General features: G+C 38.3%; 1 protein-coding gene across 6 annotated transcripts in view; it reads right to left on the bottom strand.

Moving 5' to 3' along the window:
* The window catches only part of KCMF1 (potassium channel modulatory factor 1), a 76,261-nt gene that overhangs the window by 23,128 nt on the left and 37,760 nt on the right, over nt 1-15,373 (bottom strand). For 5 of the 6 annotated variants that reach the window (XM_082851506.1, XM_082851510.1, XM_082851509.1 and 2 more), the window contains 2 exons: nt 7,856-8,023; nt 3,688-3,827 (listed from right to left, as the gene is read on the bottom strand). In XM_082851506.1, coding sequence (XP_082707632.1) covers nt 3,688-3,827; nt 7,856-8,023 — 308 coding nt within the window. Of the gene's footprint in view, nt 1-3,687; nt 3,828-7,855; nt 8,148-15,373 lie in introns of those variants that run through there. The other variant, XM_082851505.1, reaches the window with a different exon arrangement.

The raw sequence follows: 15,373 nt of genomic DNA, 5'->3' as shown, positions 1-15,373 counted from the left end.
TCCCCTTTTTGGAGAGGAAAGAAACCAAAGAGTAAAACCAAATGAAAAATAGAAAGCAAAAAGCTTCCAGCAGGGAATGCTAGAGAACTGATGCAATTATGAACGGAGTAGTATACTGCAACACAGATTTCTAGAAGTGAGAAGAAAATGTTGGTGAACAAAAGTACTTTTACTTTTTAAAGCATAATGTTCTTAATATAAATTGCAAGAGATTTATTAAACAAGGAAGTGAAAGATTAATTACATATCATTAATTAGAGGTAAAGCTACATTTCATTTAAAAACAACAACAAAAATCCCTGAAGGCTTTCTAATTAGCTGCAGTGCAAGTCACCTCAAATGTAAGATTTAAGAAAAATTTCAGGAGTCATGCTTAATGTTTTTATGTTCAAAGCTTTCCCACCGTATTTCTTCCACATTCTTACCACTTCCTCAACAAATCCTTCATGTTTGCAATCCCATTTGACCTCTAGCGCTCACTTCTACTACCAGCTTGATGGATTTTGATAATTACATACTGTGCTACTTCCCCTCTTAATTCTTCCCGCAACCAAAAACTAGTCCCAATCAACCAGATTTCATAACTATGAGGGTTTTTAAGAACTTGTGCTTAACTTCAAAATCACACTGCTTATCAAATTTGGTGTTTATAAAAAGATCCCTGAGACTACACCAAATCTGCTTGTAAAATTTTTAATCAGCTTCACTATGCATTCTATGTCAGATGTTTTTAATAATATCTAGTTTGAAGGATCCTCCATATCCTCAAAATCAAAAGCCTCTTGAGCAATCTTAAATTAATCTTAAGAAAGGAGGCAAATCTTAGGTTGGGGCCTTAGAGTCCCAAGTTGAAAAAGGAGACAAAAATATAGACAAAGGGGCTTCCCTGGTGGCGCAGTGGTTGAAGAGTCCGCCTGCTGATGCAGGGGACACGGGTTCGTGCCCTGGTCTGGGAGGATCCCCTATGCCGCAGAGCGGCTGGGCCCGTGAGCCATGGCCGCTGAGCCTGCGCGTCCGGAGCCTGTGCTCCGCAACGGGAGAGGCCACAACAGTGAGAGGCCCGTGTATCGCAAAAAAAACCCCAAAAACAAACAAACAAACAACAACAACAAAATATATATATACACACAAAGACTACAAAGTTATTTTAAAAATTAACCTTCCGTACACTTTCTTACTAGCTATGTCAGGTATTGGTAAGTGCTTACTAGTGGTGACAGTAATATCTGCAGGGATATATCCTCTCACTCCTAAATGTTCCAAAGGGATGCTGGTTAGAGGAGTGAGATCCTTAAGTCCTAGAGGAAGGTACAAGCTGGTGGTACAGAGGAGAGATATGCAGGAAATGCAGGGGCAAAGAAGGATAGAAAATTGAGCACTTAGGAAGAAAAATATAAACAGGAATAGAAACAGAGATACAGCTATTATGTGAATCTAATTCCCTACCTTCCAAAATGACATGAGTCACTCCTGAACTCCAGAATTCAAAAATGTTTTAATTACCATGACTTGGCAAAACACAGGGGGGAGGGTGCTGAGAGGGCACACATAATAATATCACATGGACATTTACGTATAACTGTAACACATCAGAGCTGATAATGTGTTTCACATATATACCTAGAGGCATTCAAAATACTTAACACCTGGCAAGGCACAGGCAGCAATCACTGAGCATGGACACTGGCCAGTATTCCACACGTGGTACACCTGCTGATGTCAGCCCCGGATCTAGGACACGACCTACATGATTCAAAGAATCAAGCACCTTTGTATCAAAGATTCTTGCCTGCTTGCTATTTTTCACTTTGAAATGTCTGGGTGTGCTAATGAGTGGGAAGCGAGGTAGATGCGGTGCTCATGCAGACTAAGAGCCCATGAGGAGAGAGAAATCCTTAAAATATTACACAAATACTAATATGAAAAAATGGTATGGCCGCTGCCTTGAGCTATGTTCCAAAAGTTGGGAAACTAAACGAAGGCATATAACTGAACACAACTTATGAGAGACAGACCATAAAACTATTTGTAGATGGTATTTAATTTTCAAACTGTGTATCAGGTACAAAGGAGTATAAATAAATTGTATTTACTTTCTGGAAAAAAATAAAGGCAAGACTGCTGGTAGTTGACTCTCATTTTTAAAAATGAATAATTAGCTTTTCATTCATGGAGAGGACTTGAATTTCCACTGGATTCCCCAGTTTTAGATGTGGAAAACCGACACATTGTCCTGTCCCAAAGGGGTGATGGAACTACTACACTAGGGCCTACTGGCTAATATAATAATGATTTTAAGAATGCCAGGTTTACAATAGGGAAACCCCTCCTTATTATATCTAGGTAAATAAATTCTCAAACTTAACAGAATTTAAATCAAAGAGAAATTATTCCAACTTTCCCACAACAACCAGGACAGAGATGCAATCAAATCAGCATTCATTCTTCACACTGTCATCTGGGACTGTTCCAAAAGGAAGCAAAATCACCTTTGTAGAATAAAAAGAACAAATTAAGAACACAAGTAAAATGTGACAATAGTGTTCTGAGGTTCCCCAAGGTGCAAGATGAGAGCATTTTTGAGTTGTCAGACGGTAAAATTTGATTTGAGAACTACATAATGTAAATTCACCAACTGTTTGAACTATGAATCTTATAACAACTTTAACATCAACTAGCAGTGTAAGTGGAGATAACAGTGAACCTGTACTCTCACAGCTGTAACAGCAGGGCTGTAGTGGAGACAGAATAAGACAGTGGTTAAGTAGGGACTCTACAACCCAGAGGGACTCTGGCTGAGTTCAAACACCTGACTCTGCCCCTTACTAGCTGTGAGTCCTTGGATACACTATTACTTTACTTCTCCTGAGTTTCAGTTAATTTGTTTTGAGTACATTCAGGGGCTTATGAGTTGAAGCAATGTGCAAATGCTTGGGCCCAAACTCTCCGAGTTCCACACCCACAGTTCCAGCTCTCATGGCTCACTTTATCTACTGTTACCAATGGTAAACGGGGGGAAGGGGACTCTTTGGGGTGCACTCATCATTTCTTGAAGTTGGATATATGCTGACTCAGGTGTCAAGTAAAATATCCAAAAAGCTTTCAAGCCAAGATTTTCTTTGGGTATTATTCTGGGTCCCTGGCCACTGGCAAAGATCAGAGTAGGAGGAACTTCTAGGGACCTCAAAGCTCTGACCTATGAAGCAAGAAATATGATCTGATGAAAACCAAGGAAGGTCAGTGATCTATCACAATGAGATGTGACAATGGATTTCTACTTAGTATATGACCAAAGATTTTAAAATTTCCTTGTGAAGGTTTCCTTATAAAAGGGAAATCAATCAGGCAGCTAGAATACTATGGAAAGAGATGTGTTGCAGGTCGGGGTGCTTTAAACCTTTTCACCACGTGTTTACTGAAGGCTCCTGAATTTGGTTAAGATTCCACATTGTGCTTTCAGCAACACCGCAAGAAAGGCTAGTGTGGACAAATAGGGGGCATCATCTTGTACACGTGCAGCCTCCCTCCTAGGATGCGTAAAATTTGCTGTTTGAAGATAATTTAACAGTTATCACACAAACAGTAACAGTACACTTAACAGGAGGTAGATGATAGTGACATGCCTTTATTTATGTTAGAAATAATATACTTTACCATATCATTTAGACACAAGGCTGCTTCACTTACCACTTCTGTTGATGTTTCTGCATGTTCAGAAGTAACATGTTCTTGAAGAGATGTCTCCGTATAGCCCATTTTTCCACAATAGGGACAAGTAAAAGACTGTGGCTGCTCTACAGAGAAAGCTTCCCCACCATAGTACAAATCTGAAAAACAGAGTGGAACTGCATTGAGAAATAATTATTATTCGTTTTTTAAAAAATATATAAAAATGTAACCATGTGGTACAATAACGTAAAAAAAAACAGGGTGCCTGAAATCTCCACCAACAGCCTCACTTTGTCAAGGAGTGCTTAGGTACCTCTCTGTTTACCTCTGTAACATCCTTATTCTCCCAAGGACTCTATGTCACTCTTCCCAAATTCCTTCTCTACTTGCTACTACAGCCTTAAGAGAAAAGCAAGCAAACAGCTTTATATCCCTTCATTTAATTTTGAAACATCTCTAATTTCACATCTGGTTCTAATTTTATCGTAATTTATTTTTTTCTTTATCTCTGTATATACTGTGGCAACACCAATGTCAATACAAAGAATCAGCAGGATATATCATATACAAGAACACAAGTGCTCAGAGGGAAAGAACAGATGACAATGATCAATATGCTAACTCCTAGATGCAGCTATTTATCTACAGAACATACCATTCATATAGCAGGAAGGACCCTAAGCATTCAGTTATTATAAATGCTAACTTGAATGGGGAACTACCACAACGTACTCTGCCCAACTTGGTTACTGAAGAACTGACCAATTAGTGAGAGTCTGTGGGAATAATTTGTTTGCCTGATTAACACATGCCAAGGAATAAGTCTATTTTTCTCTATTAGGAGCACAAAAGGAAATGCAATTGAAAGTACACTTAGTATGTTATGTCACTTCATTACAAAGATCTCATTATTTAACATGAAACAAATACCTACTTTAAGAGGATATGATCGTTTTTGTGAGAAGAGAAAATGAAAGAAAGTGTTTACTACATGGTAGATTCGTGCACATTCATTTTTAGGGAAATTAAGACTATCTTAAAAATATTTACCCATTACATATATATTGACCATTTATTATATGCATAAGACTTGCCAAGTGAATTTGGGGTAGGTGGAGACAAACATAAAAAAAAAAAGAAGAGAACTTTCTTACCTGATAAAGGGCATCTACAAAAAACCCAGAGCTAACATCATACTTACTGGTGGAAGACTGGATGCCTCCCGCCTAAGACCAGGAACAAGACAAGAATGTCCACTCTTGCCATTTCTATTCAATATTTTACTGGAGGATCTAACCAGAGTAATTAGGCAAGAAAATGAAAGGAAAGGCATCGAGATGGAAAGGAAGAAGTAAAACTATCTCTATTAGCAGATGACGTGACCCTGTATATCAGCAAACCCCAACCTTTTTGGCACCAGGGACCAGTTTCCATGGATGCAGGCGGGGTGGGGGTGGGGTATGGCTTTGGGATGATTCAAGCACATTACATTTATTATGCACTTTATTTCTATTATTATTACATTGTAACATATATTGAAATAATTATACAACTCATCATAATGCAGAATCAGTGGGAGCTCTGAGCTTGTTTCACTTGCCACTCACTGACAGGGTTGTTTTTTTTTTTTTTTTTTTGCGGTACGCGGGCCTCTCACTGTTGTGGCCCCTCCCGTTGCGGAGCACAGGCTCCGGACGCGCAGGCTCAGCGGCCATGGCTCACGGGCCCAGCCGCTCCGCGGCATCTTCCCGGACCGGGGCACGAACCCGTGTCCCCTGCATCGGCAGGCGGACTCTCAACCACCGCACCACCAGGGAAGCCCACTGATAGGGTTTTGATATGAGTCTGCAAGCAATTGATTTATTATGATCTCTGTGCAGTGAAACCTCTCTGCTAATGATAATCTGTATTTGCAGCCGCTCCCCAGCACTGGCATCACCGCCTCAGCTCCCCTCAGATGATGACGTGTTAGATTCTCATAAGGAGCGTGCAACCTAGATACCTGGCATGTGCAGTTCACAGTAGGGTTCCCGCTCCTATGAGAACCTAATGCTGCCGCTGATCTGACAGGCAGTAATGTGAGCGATGGGGACTGTCTGTAAATACAGGTGAAGCTTCGCTTGCTCACCCGCCGCTCATCTCCTGCTGTGAGGCCCGGTTCCAGTAGCTGTGGGGACCCCTGCTGTATATAGAAAATCCTAACGAATCCACTAAAAAACTATCAGAACTCATAAACAAGTTCAGTAGCATTTCAGGATACAAGATCTATATATAAAAACCTATTCTTTTTCTGTAATTTGCAATGGACAATCCAAAATAAAAATTTTAAAAAATTCCATTTACAAAAGCAAAAAGAATAAAATATTTAGGAATACACTTAATGAAAGAAGTGTGAAACTTATCCTCTGATAGCTACAAAATTTTGCTGAAAGAAATGAAAGATGACTTAAATAAACAGAAAGATAGCCTAAATAAACAGAAAGATACCCCGCATTCATGGGTTGGCAGACTTAATAACATTGCTCTCCAAACTGATCTACAGGTACAAAACAATTCCTACCAAAATCCCAGTTGGCTCCTTCGCAGAAACTTGACAAGTTGATCCTAAAATTCACATGAAATTCAAGGGATCTAGAATACCCAAAACAACTTTCAAAAAGAACAAAGCTTGAAGATGCATACTTTTTGATTTCAAAGCTTACTACATAATTGAGACACTGTGGTACTGGTATATAGGCATATATATCAACGGAACAGATTGAGAGTCCAGAAATTAAAACTGACATTTATGGTCAATTGATTTTTCTTTTTTAACAGCTTTACTATCTTTGACATATAAAAATTGTATATATTTATGGTATAAATATGTTTTCACATATGTATACACTGTGAAAAGATCACCACAATCAAGCTAATTAACATCTCTATTACCTCTACATAGTTACCATTTTGTGTGTGTGTGTGTGTGTTGAGAAGATTTAATTTAAGATCTCCTCTTTGAAAATTTCCAGTATACAATACAATATCGTTAAGTATGGTCACCATGCTATACATTAGATCTCTGGAACTTATTCATCTTGCATAACAAAACTTTGTACTCTTTGACCAACACACCCCAATTTCCCCTTTCCCTCTGGTCAACCGATTTCCAACAGTAATGCCAAGACAATTCATTGGGTAGAAAATAGTCTTTTCAACAAATGACGCTGGGACAACCGGATATTCACATGCCAAAGAATGAAGTTGGAACTCTACCTCATTCCACACACAAAAATTAACTCAAAATGGATCAAAGATCTAAATGTAAATACTAAAATTATAAAACCCTTTGACAAAAACATAATTTTAAGTCTTTATGATCTTGGATTAGGCAATAGTTTCCTAGATATGACACTAAAAGCACAACAAAGGAAAGAAACAGATAAACTAGACACCATCAAAATTAAAACTTATGTGCTTCAAAGCGTACCATCAAGAAAGTGAAAAGACAACCCACAGAATGGGAGAAAATTTCTGCAAGTCATTTATCTGTAAGGAACTTGTATATAGAATACACAAAGAACTATTAAAAGTCAATAATAAAGGACACATTACCCAATTAAAAAATGGGCAAAGGATCTGAATAGACATTTCTCCAAAGCAGATCCACAAATGGCTAATCAGCACTAGAAAAGATGGTCAACATCACTGGCCATCAGAGAAATGCAAATCAAAACCACGTGAGATACCACCACTTCACCTTCACACCCACTAGGATGGCTATAATCAGATAATAACAAGTGTTGACTAGTAAGAAATTACAGCATGAAACATTTAAAGCTTTTCTTATGAATTGACAGTGCCTTCTAATCAACTGTAGAAATAATCTGCTTCCTGATAACCAGAGCAAGAAGACTTATGTATTGTTAGCAAGAACGGTCAGTTTAAACTTTATTCCTTCTTTACTGAGGCACTCTTCCGTTTCATACCTTGCCGGTTGTATTTATTTCTGAATGGCTTTCATAAATAAACTATAAGAGGAAAAATTACTTAGAATATAAAAGTAAGACTCATGTTATTTTTAATGAATTTGGAGCCTCATGTACGCTACTGGGGACAGTTTTAGAACATTTTGCCTTTACTTCTTCATACACATACACACAAAGTTCTAAATGATAATTCATTAAAATTTTAATTAAATACGTACCAAAATCTACCCTTGTTAATATGCACTGCATTGGGTGGTCAGTTGTATGCCTTGTTGTTGTTGCACCACTTTCATAACAAGATGCACAAAGATCGTAATCGTAGCAAATTAAACACTTATATCTGCGACCTCGAAAATTTCCTTTTAAACATGCATCACAGCTGACACCTATAAAAAAAAGAAATATCATTAATCAGCAGCCGTAAAAGGCCACTCTCCATTTCAATTTTATAAATAAAAAAATATGCATTTAATCCCAGATTTCCTTTCCAAAATGACTAAAAACAACACAGTAAAATGATATAGGAATTTCCAACTACATGGTGGATTTGTTCCCCTGATTTACATTCCTAATGGAAATAACTTAAAATGTTTCAAAAAATGCAGAGAAACGTTTTAAATGCCTTGATGAACTAGCAAGAGGGTAAAACCCAAGTGAAAGAGGAATGGTTAAATGGAATCACTCAAGAAGTGGGCATCTATTTGGAAAAATCTGAGCTTAAATTTTCACAGCATTGCAGGACAGACACAGGAAGCAAAGACCAAGGTCTGCCACGGCGGGGTGTCTGAACAGGCAACTCCTCATAAAGCTGAGACCCTAATATACCCTCAGTATATGGGTGAGCTAGAAACCCTCCCTAGGGGATTACAAAACTTACCCGTGAAATCCCCCTCTCCCCAGGCACAAAACAACAACAACAACAACAAAACCCTGAAAAGTTATAACTACAAACCAGTCCAGACTTCTTATAAGTGGAGAGCCCAAATTCAGACTCCCAAATGGTTCTCAGGTCAAGAATTTAATTTAAAGTGGTCCTAAATTAGTACTGCCACCAGGCAGCTGGCAGAAATAAAATTTGAAGGAATGACAGCTCATACACAAAATACCAACAAAAAACAAAACACCATCAGAAAGTAGCAGAAACAGCAGAATCAGAATGGCAAACAGTTTATAACAGAATCGAATATCAAATAACACTTAACAGTTTAAAAGAAATAAAGAAGAGCTTGAAGAGGCAACCAACAGATTTGAAAATGAACTATCTAGGTATACAAAAAATTAATTAAAATTTAAAACTCAATAGGCAGGTTTAATTAATAGTAGGAAAGCCTTTTATTCACATGTGATATGCTTGTTTATACAGAAAACCCCAGCTAAATTATTGAAATTAATATTTTAAGCAAGTTAGCTAAATACAAAAACCAATTTAATAAAACACTGATTTCTTCACTCAAAAAAGACAAATACTGGTATATTTTTAAAATGCCACTTATGATTCCACTTATATGAGGTACTCAGATTAGTCAAATTCACAGAAAAAACAACCCCCCCCCCCCCAAAAAAAACCAACAAACCAAAGTAGAACAGTGGTTAGTTACCAGAGGCTGGGTGGAAGGGAGAATGGGGAGTATTGTTTAATGGGTTTCAGTTTGGGATGATAAAAAAATTCTAGAGATGGACAGTGGTGATAGTTGCACAACAATGGGAACGTACTAATGCCACTGAATTGTACCTGCAAAAAGGGTTAGAATGATATGCTGTGCATATTTTACCACAATAAAAACATTACGTCATTTGTAGTAGCATTTCTGAAAAGTGCCTATGAATAAAGCTAACGAAAGGGGACTTCCCTGGTGGTCCAGTGGTTAAGAATCCACCTACCAATGCAGGGGACGCAGGTGCAATCCCTGGTCAGGGAACTATGATCTCACACGCCATGGGGAAACTAAGCCTGCGTGCTGCAACTGGAGAGAAGCCCGCACGCTGCAACGAAGATCCCGCATGCTGCAACTGAGACCCAACGAAACCAAAAATAATAAAAATAAAATAAATAAATTTAAAAAAGCCAACCAAAGATATGCAGCCCTTTATGAAGTAAATTAGTAAAAATGTGTTCAAAGACAAAGAGCTTTAAAAAAATAAAAATACCAGGTTCACTGACTAGAAGGTTCAACATAATAAAATATCATTCTCCCCAAATTGATCTGTGGATTCAATACAATTCTAATAAAAAAAATCACAAAAGAATTTTTTGTGGAACATGATAAGCTGACTCAAATTTTTACACAATTTGCAAAGGGTCAAGAATAGCCAAGATATTCCTGAAGAATAACAAGATGCAGGGATTTGCTTAACATATCAAGAGCTACTATAAAGCTACAGTGATAAAGATAGAATGGCATTGGCATAGAGACAGACAAACTGACCAAAGGAACAGTATAGAAAGCACCCAAACAGATGCACACATGTTGAAATCTGTTTCATGACAGTAAGGTCACTAGAGATCAGTGGGGAAAGGAGAGAGTAGACAATAAATGGTACTAGGACAGGTGATCACCCATATATGGGGAAAATAAAATTGGATCTCTTTCACAGATCCTACACACAAGAACCAGTTCCAAATGGTTTAAAGACAAACGTGAAAGGAAAGTGAAAAAATCTCTGAAGACAATGTAGGGAATATTTTTATGAGCTCAGAGTAGGAAACAATTTCTTACACACACACACACACACACACACACACACACACACACACACACACACACACACACGCCCAAACCATAAAAAGATATATTCAACCACGTTAAAATTAAGACTTTTCCTTCACTTTTAATACCCTAGAGTGACAGAAGAGACAAGGCCCAGAAACTGGTGATAAATACAACATACGTGACAGACAGAAGTAAGGAATACATTAAGGAACTCTCACATATTAGTAAAAAATGACCAACATCCAACAGAAAAATGGGCAAAGACCTCAATGGGCACTACAAAGAACAACAAACACAACTGACCAATAAATATATGAAAAGACTCTCATCTCATTAGTCATCAAAAAAGTGCAAATAAAACCATCATGAGCTATCATTTTACATCTACCAATCTGGCAAAAGCTTGGAAGTCTGTTGATATCAAGTGCTAGAGAAGACAAGGGGCAACAGAAACTCTTCGACGCTGCTAGTGGGAACACATATCTGCACAACTACTTTGCAAATTTTGTTCATATTCTAGTCAAGTTAAACATGTACAATTACTGTGACTGCAATTTCACTCTTAAATCTATTCCCTGGGGAAACTTTTGCCCAGGAGCACCAGAAGAATGCAAAAGAATGTTCAAAGCAGTTTTGGCAACTGGAAAGAAAAAAAAAAAAGGCTGTTAACAACCCAAAGGGCCATCAACCGTCCATTATAGAATGAATTAAAAAAGAATGAATGATAGCCTAAAAGAGTGGGTGAAGACAGGCATACAACCAAACTAAGTTATAAAGCAAGTTGGAAGATAGGTGCCATGGAGAAAAATAAAGCAAAACAGGATAAATAGTGTGGACAAAGAAAGCTTCACTGAGAAGATGGTGGGCAAAAAGATGGAATACTTCAAAATCTGCCTATTCAAAATAGCTTCCAAGCATGACAATGCTTTTAGCACAGCACTGAAGGTACTGAAAAGGGGTAAGTATCTATTCAGATTCACAAATGAAAGTTTAATGTAACAGGGTACAATAACTTTGTCAAACAAAATGTAGTGTGAACTGAGCTAAAGAGGTGCCTGAAAGGCAAGCTCAGTTTTGAACACTAACTTTTCGGCATGTCCCATCCACCATTACTCTGCGGGCCCCACTTTTCTTTCTGTGGTGGGGATGCCCACCGACAAGTATAAATGAACAAAGCTTAAGGCGACTGGGGATGGTGATATTGCCAAACACTGCATCAGTTTCAGTAGGGACATGCTGATGATGCCTGTCCCTTGCCTGTTCTACTCGGCTGATAAAATTCGAAGCTATCTAAATCTAAATGCTCTCCTAAGGGGTGAGGATGTCGAGTGGTGTCAGGCTTCACCTACAATCCAGCTGGAGTTCAGTAACTGTTAGCCCTTTAAGAAACTGAGGTTCTTTTAAAAAATTACTAACTTTTTTTTTTTGCGGTACCCAGGCCTCTCACTGCCGCGGCCTCTCCCGTTGCGGAGCACAGGCTCCGGACGCGCAGGCTCCGCGGCATGTGGGATCTTGCCGGACCGGGGCACGAACCCGTGTCCCCCGCATCAGCAGGCCGGACTCTCAACCACTGCGCCACCAGGGAAGCCCTATTAACTATTTTTGATGGAATCATTTCTAAAATGTATGTTTTGGGGGAATTCCCTGGCGGTCCAGTGGTTAGGACTCCGTGCTTTCACTGCTGTGGGCGCGGGTTCAATCCCTGGTTGGGGAACTAAGATCCCGCAAATCATGTGCCTCTCCCCCCACCCAAAAAAGACATTTAACAACTTTTGTGATTCAAGGTCATTATTTCAAACACAAATATATATTTCAGTCTGACCATTAAACATTATATTAGGTAAGTTCTCACCAGGGTTTCTTACAACATAAGTAAGAGTAACTTTAATAATAATCTATAGCAGCAAGTATGTTATAGAGTATTTGTTTTGGTGAAGAGTGTACTATGAATAAGAAGTCGGAAGTAAAAATATTTTATCACATATAATTTTCCAGACAACCTGCTACTCCTTCTCATTGCAACAGCTCTGCCAATTTAATACTTCTAATCTGTCATCATAAGCTTTAGTCAATATCTCACTTTAGAGACGATTCCATACCACCTCTCGACAGTAGCTCGAAGTCTCTGAATAGAAGCACAGAAGCATGCATAGGCTTTGCCAGTTTCTCAACAGTAACCCGGTCTCCCTCTGCCCCAACTCGAAATTACTAAATCTCATGTAGCTTTGAAAAGAACCCCAGATTTCTCACTCAAAACAGAACCTCTTCCAAGTATACCTGTCAGAATTCACTCTATAACACAGACTAACAAAATGTGCTCCCTTTGTGTCTACTACAGGTGCTTTCCTATCAGGGAAAACAAGCCAGCTCTTCAATGCACAGTCGCTTGGTTAATAACAATGTTCTACCTGGTACCAGGAGACTCAGGAAAATCTGAAACAGAACATATACGTGGCATATGTAAAACGATCAATTCCTTGATAGGAAGAATGAAGTTCCTTCTGGTGAGATAACAATAAGATATATTTAAGATGCTAAGAACTAAAGTTCCTATGCAAGAGGGAGGGGGTGTGGGGATATATGTATACATATAGCTAATTAACTTTGTTATACAGCAGAAACACAACATCGTAAAGCAATTATACTCCAATAAAGATGTTAAAAAAAAAGTTCCTATAGAAAAATATCATTTATAATAGAAACAAGAATTCAAATATTGTCAAATAAAATATCGCCTTGAGAGGCAAGGCTGGAGAACCACTATGTGTTAGCACTGAGATATCCTGGATTTAAAAAATGTTAGGTTTCAGTTACTCTATACTATATACACCCTGCAAAAACTGAGTTAACCAAATAATAAAATACGCAACTCATCCTTGAATAATCTAGCTTTAGCCATATTGTCATAAACAAATTCGGACAGTCACTACTTTGTAACATGGCAACTAGCACAAGCTACATCTTTTTTTTTAAAAATTTTATTGAAGTATAGTTGATTTACAAGGTTGTGTTAATTTCTGCTGTACAGAAAAGTGATTCAGTTATACAGGTATGCAGTCTTTTTCATGTTCTTTTCCATTATGGTTTATCACAGGATATTGAACATAGTGCTATACAGTAGGACCTTGTTGCTATACAAGTAGGACCTTGTTGTTTACCCATCCTATATATAACAGTTTGCATCTGCTAACCCCAAACTCCTGATTCATCCCCGCCCCCACCCTCTTGGCAACCACAAGTCTGTTCTCTGTACCTGTGAGTGAGTCTGCTTCCATTTTGTAGATAAGTTCGTTTGTGTCGTATTTTAGATTCCACATATAAGTGATATATGGTATTTGTCTTTCTCTTTCTGACGTACTCCGCTTAGTATGATTATCTCTAGGTCTATCCATGTTGCTGCAAACGGCATTATTTGATTCTTTCTTTATGGCCAATATTCCATTGTATATATGTACCATATCTACATCTACACAGCTACATCTTAAAGTTATGGTGGGATATTTGTGATTCCCCATCTGACCAAGTTCACCTAACAAGACAAACAAAAATGCTAGGAAATACAGCTTATCCTCAATTTTGACACGCCCATGTGTGAAACTTACATAAAAAGAATGGTGTATATCTGACAACCCCTATCTATAATAGGTATATCTGAACACATTCAAACCCTCAACACTTACCTTTATATTTAGCAGTTCTGTAAAATAAATACATAAAAGCTATGAACTAAAATCAAAGGAAAGAATGCCCTCTAGTGGGAACAGATGTTTAAAAATCCACCGAAATAATATGTAAAGTCTTTTTTCTTTCTTAATTTTCTAAAATAAACAAAGGTTTATTTACTTATATATATATTACGTGTACATTAAATATACATTTATATATCTTTTAAAAGAAAAACCCAAAGGTTGATACAGCTTTTTCTTTTGATTTGAACGAATTTTTAGGTAGGGAACAGAGAGGTGGTGGGAAGGGAAGGTCGACAAAGGGAAAGCTATCTGTCAAGATACACAGTGAAAAGAAACACAACAGGAAGAGACTCCATCCACCTGAATTTGAAGCCCTGGGATTATTCAGCCTTTGCCACTGACAATCTATTTTGACTTCTAGATGCCATGTAATTTGGAGAGAAGGCTCTCTTTTTACTTCAGTGAATTCTCTCTTCAGGCCCTATGCATCTCTAAATAAGTGTGACTTTTAAAAAAAGAATGTGTGTGTGTTACATGCTATAGAACAATTTTAATATTAAGATCTGCACAGAGAACTATGCCACTAAAATAACTTGACAATGATAAGGGCAATTCCCAAAGAGGCTCTTTGCATTTAGATGGTTGAAGAATCATGCAACCTTCTGAAGAGGATCTCAGATGAACACAAGCAGTTAAAGAAATGAACTATTATAATTCAGTGAACAGCAGAAGTAGCCAGAATTAAAGAAGATGATCAATGGATATTTCTAGAAGCAAAATTGCTGGAACCTAAGACAAATTTTATAATGCTTCACAAGCTGGGAGCCTAGATCAGGAGTAGAAAGCTTTCCCCCCTTCTATTAAAGAAACATTGGGGGGCTTCCCTGGTGGCGCGGTGGTTGAGAGTCCGCCTGCCGATGCAGGGGTCGTGGGTTCGTGCCCCGGTCCGGGAGGATCCCACGTGCCGCGGAGTGGCTGGGCCCGTGAGCCATGGCCGCTGGGCCTGCACGTCCAGAGCCTGTGCTCCGCAGGGGGAGAGGCCGCGGCAGTGAGAGGCCCACGTAACGCAAAAAAAAAAAAAAAAAAGAAACATTGGGGGAAATAGAATCAATCATGCCTTGCAAAGGTAAAGTAACTCTAGGAGTTTGTTTCTTTTTAAAGAAAAAAGAAAGCCCTACTCAATTATTTTTAGAATTAGGAGCAGAATCCCGCACCCCCCCCCAATTAAATACACACGTAATTCTATACATGTTTATTAAAAAAAAAATCTATGCCATATGATAAAGGGAGAGACTCAAAAGGAGATGGGTTTCCCTGGTGGCACAGTGGTTGAGAG

Source organism: Leucopleurus acutus (genome assembly GCF_964270905.1).
Source record: "Leucopleurus acutus genome assembly, chromosome: 12".
Lineage (NCBI taxonomy): Eukaryota > Metazoa > Chordata > Mammalia > Artiodactyla > Delphinidae > Leucopleurus > Leucopleurus acutus.
Note: the sequence above shows the minus strand (reverse complement) of the source record. Positions and strands in the feature narration are given on the sequence as shown.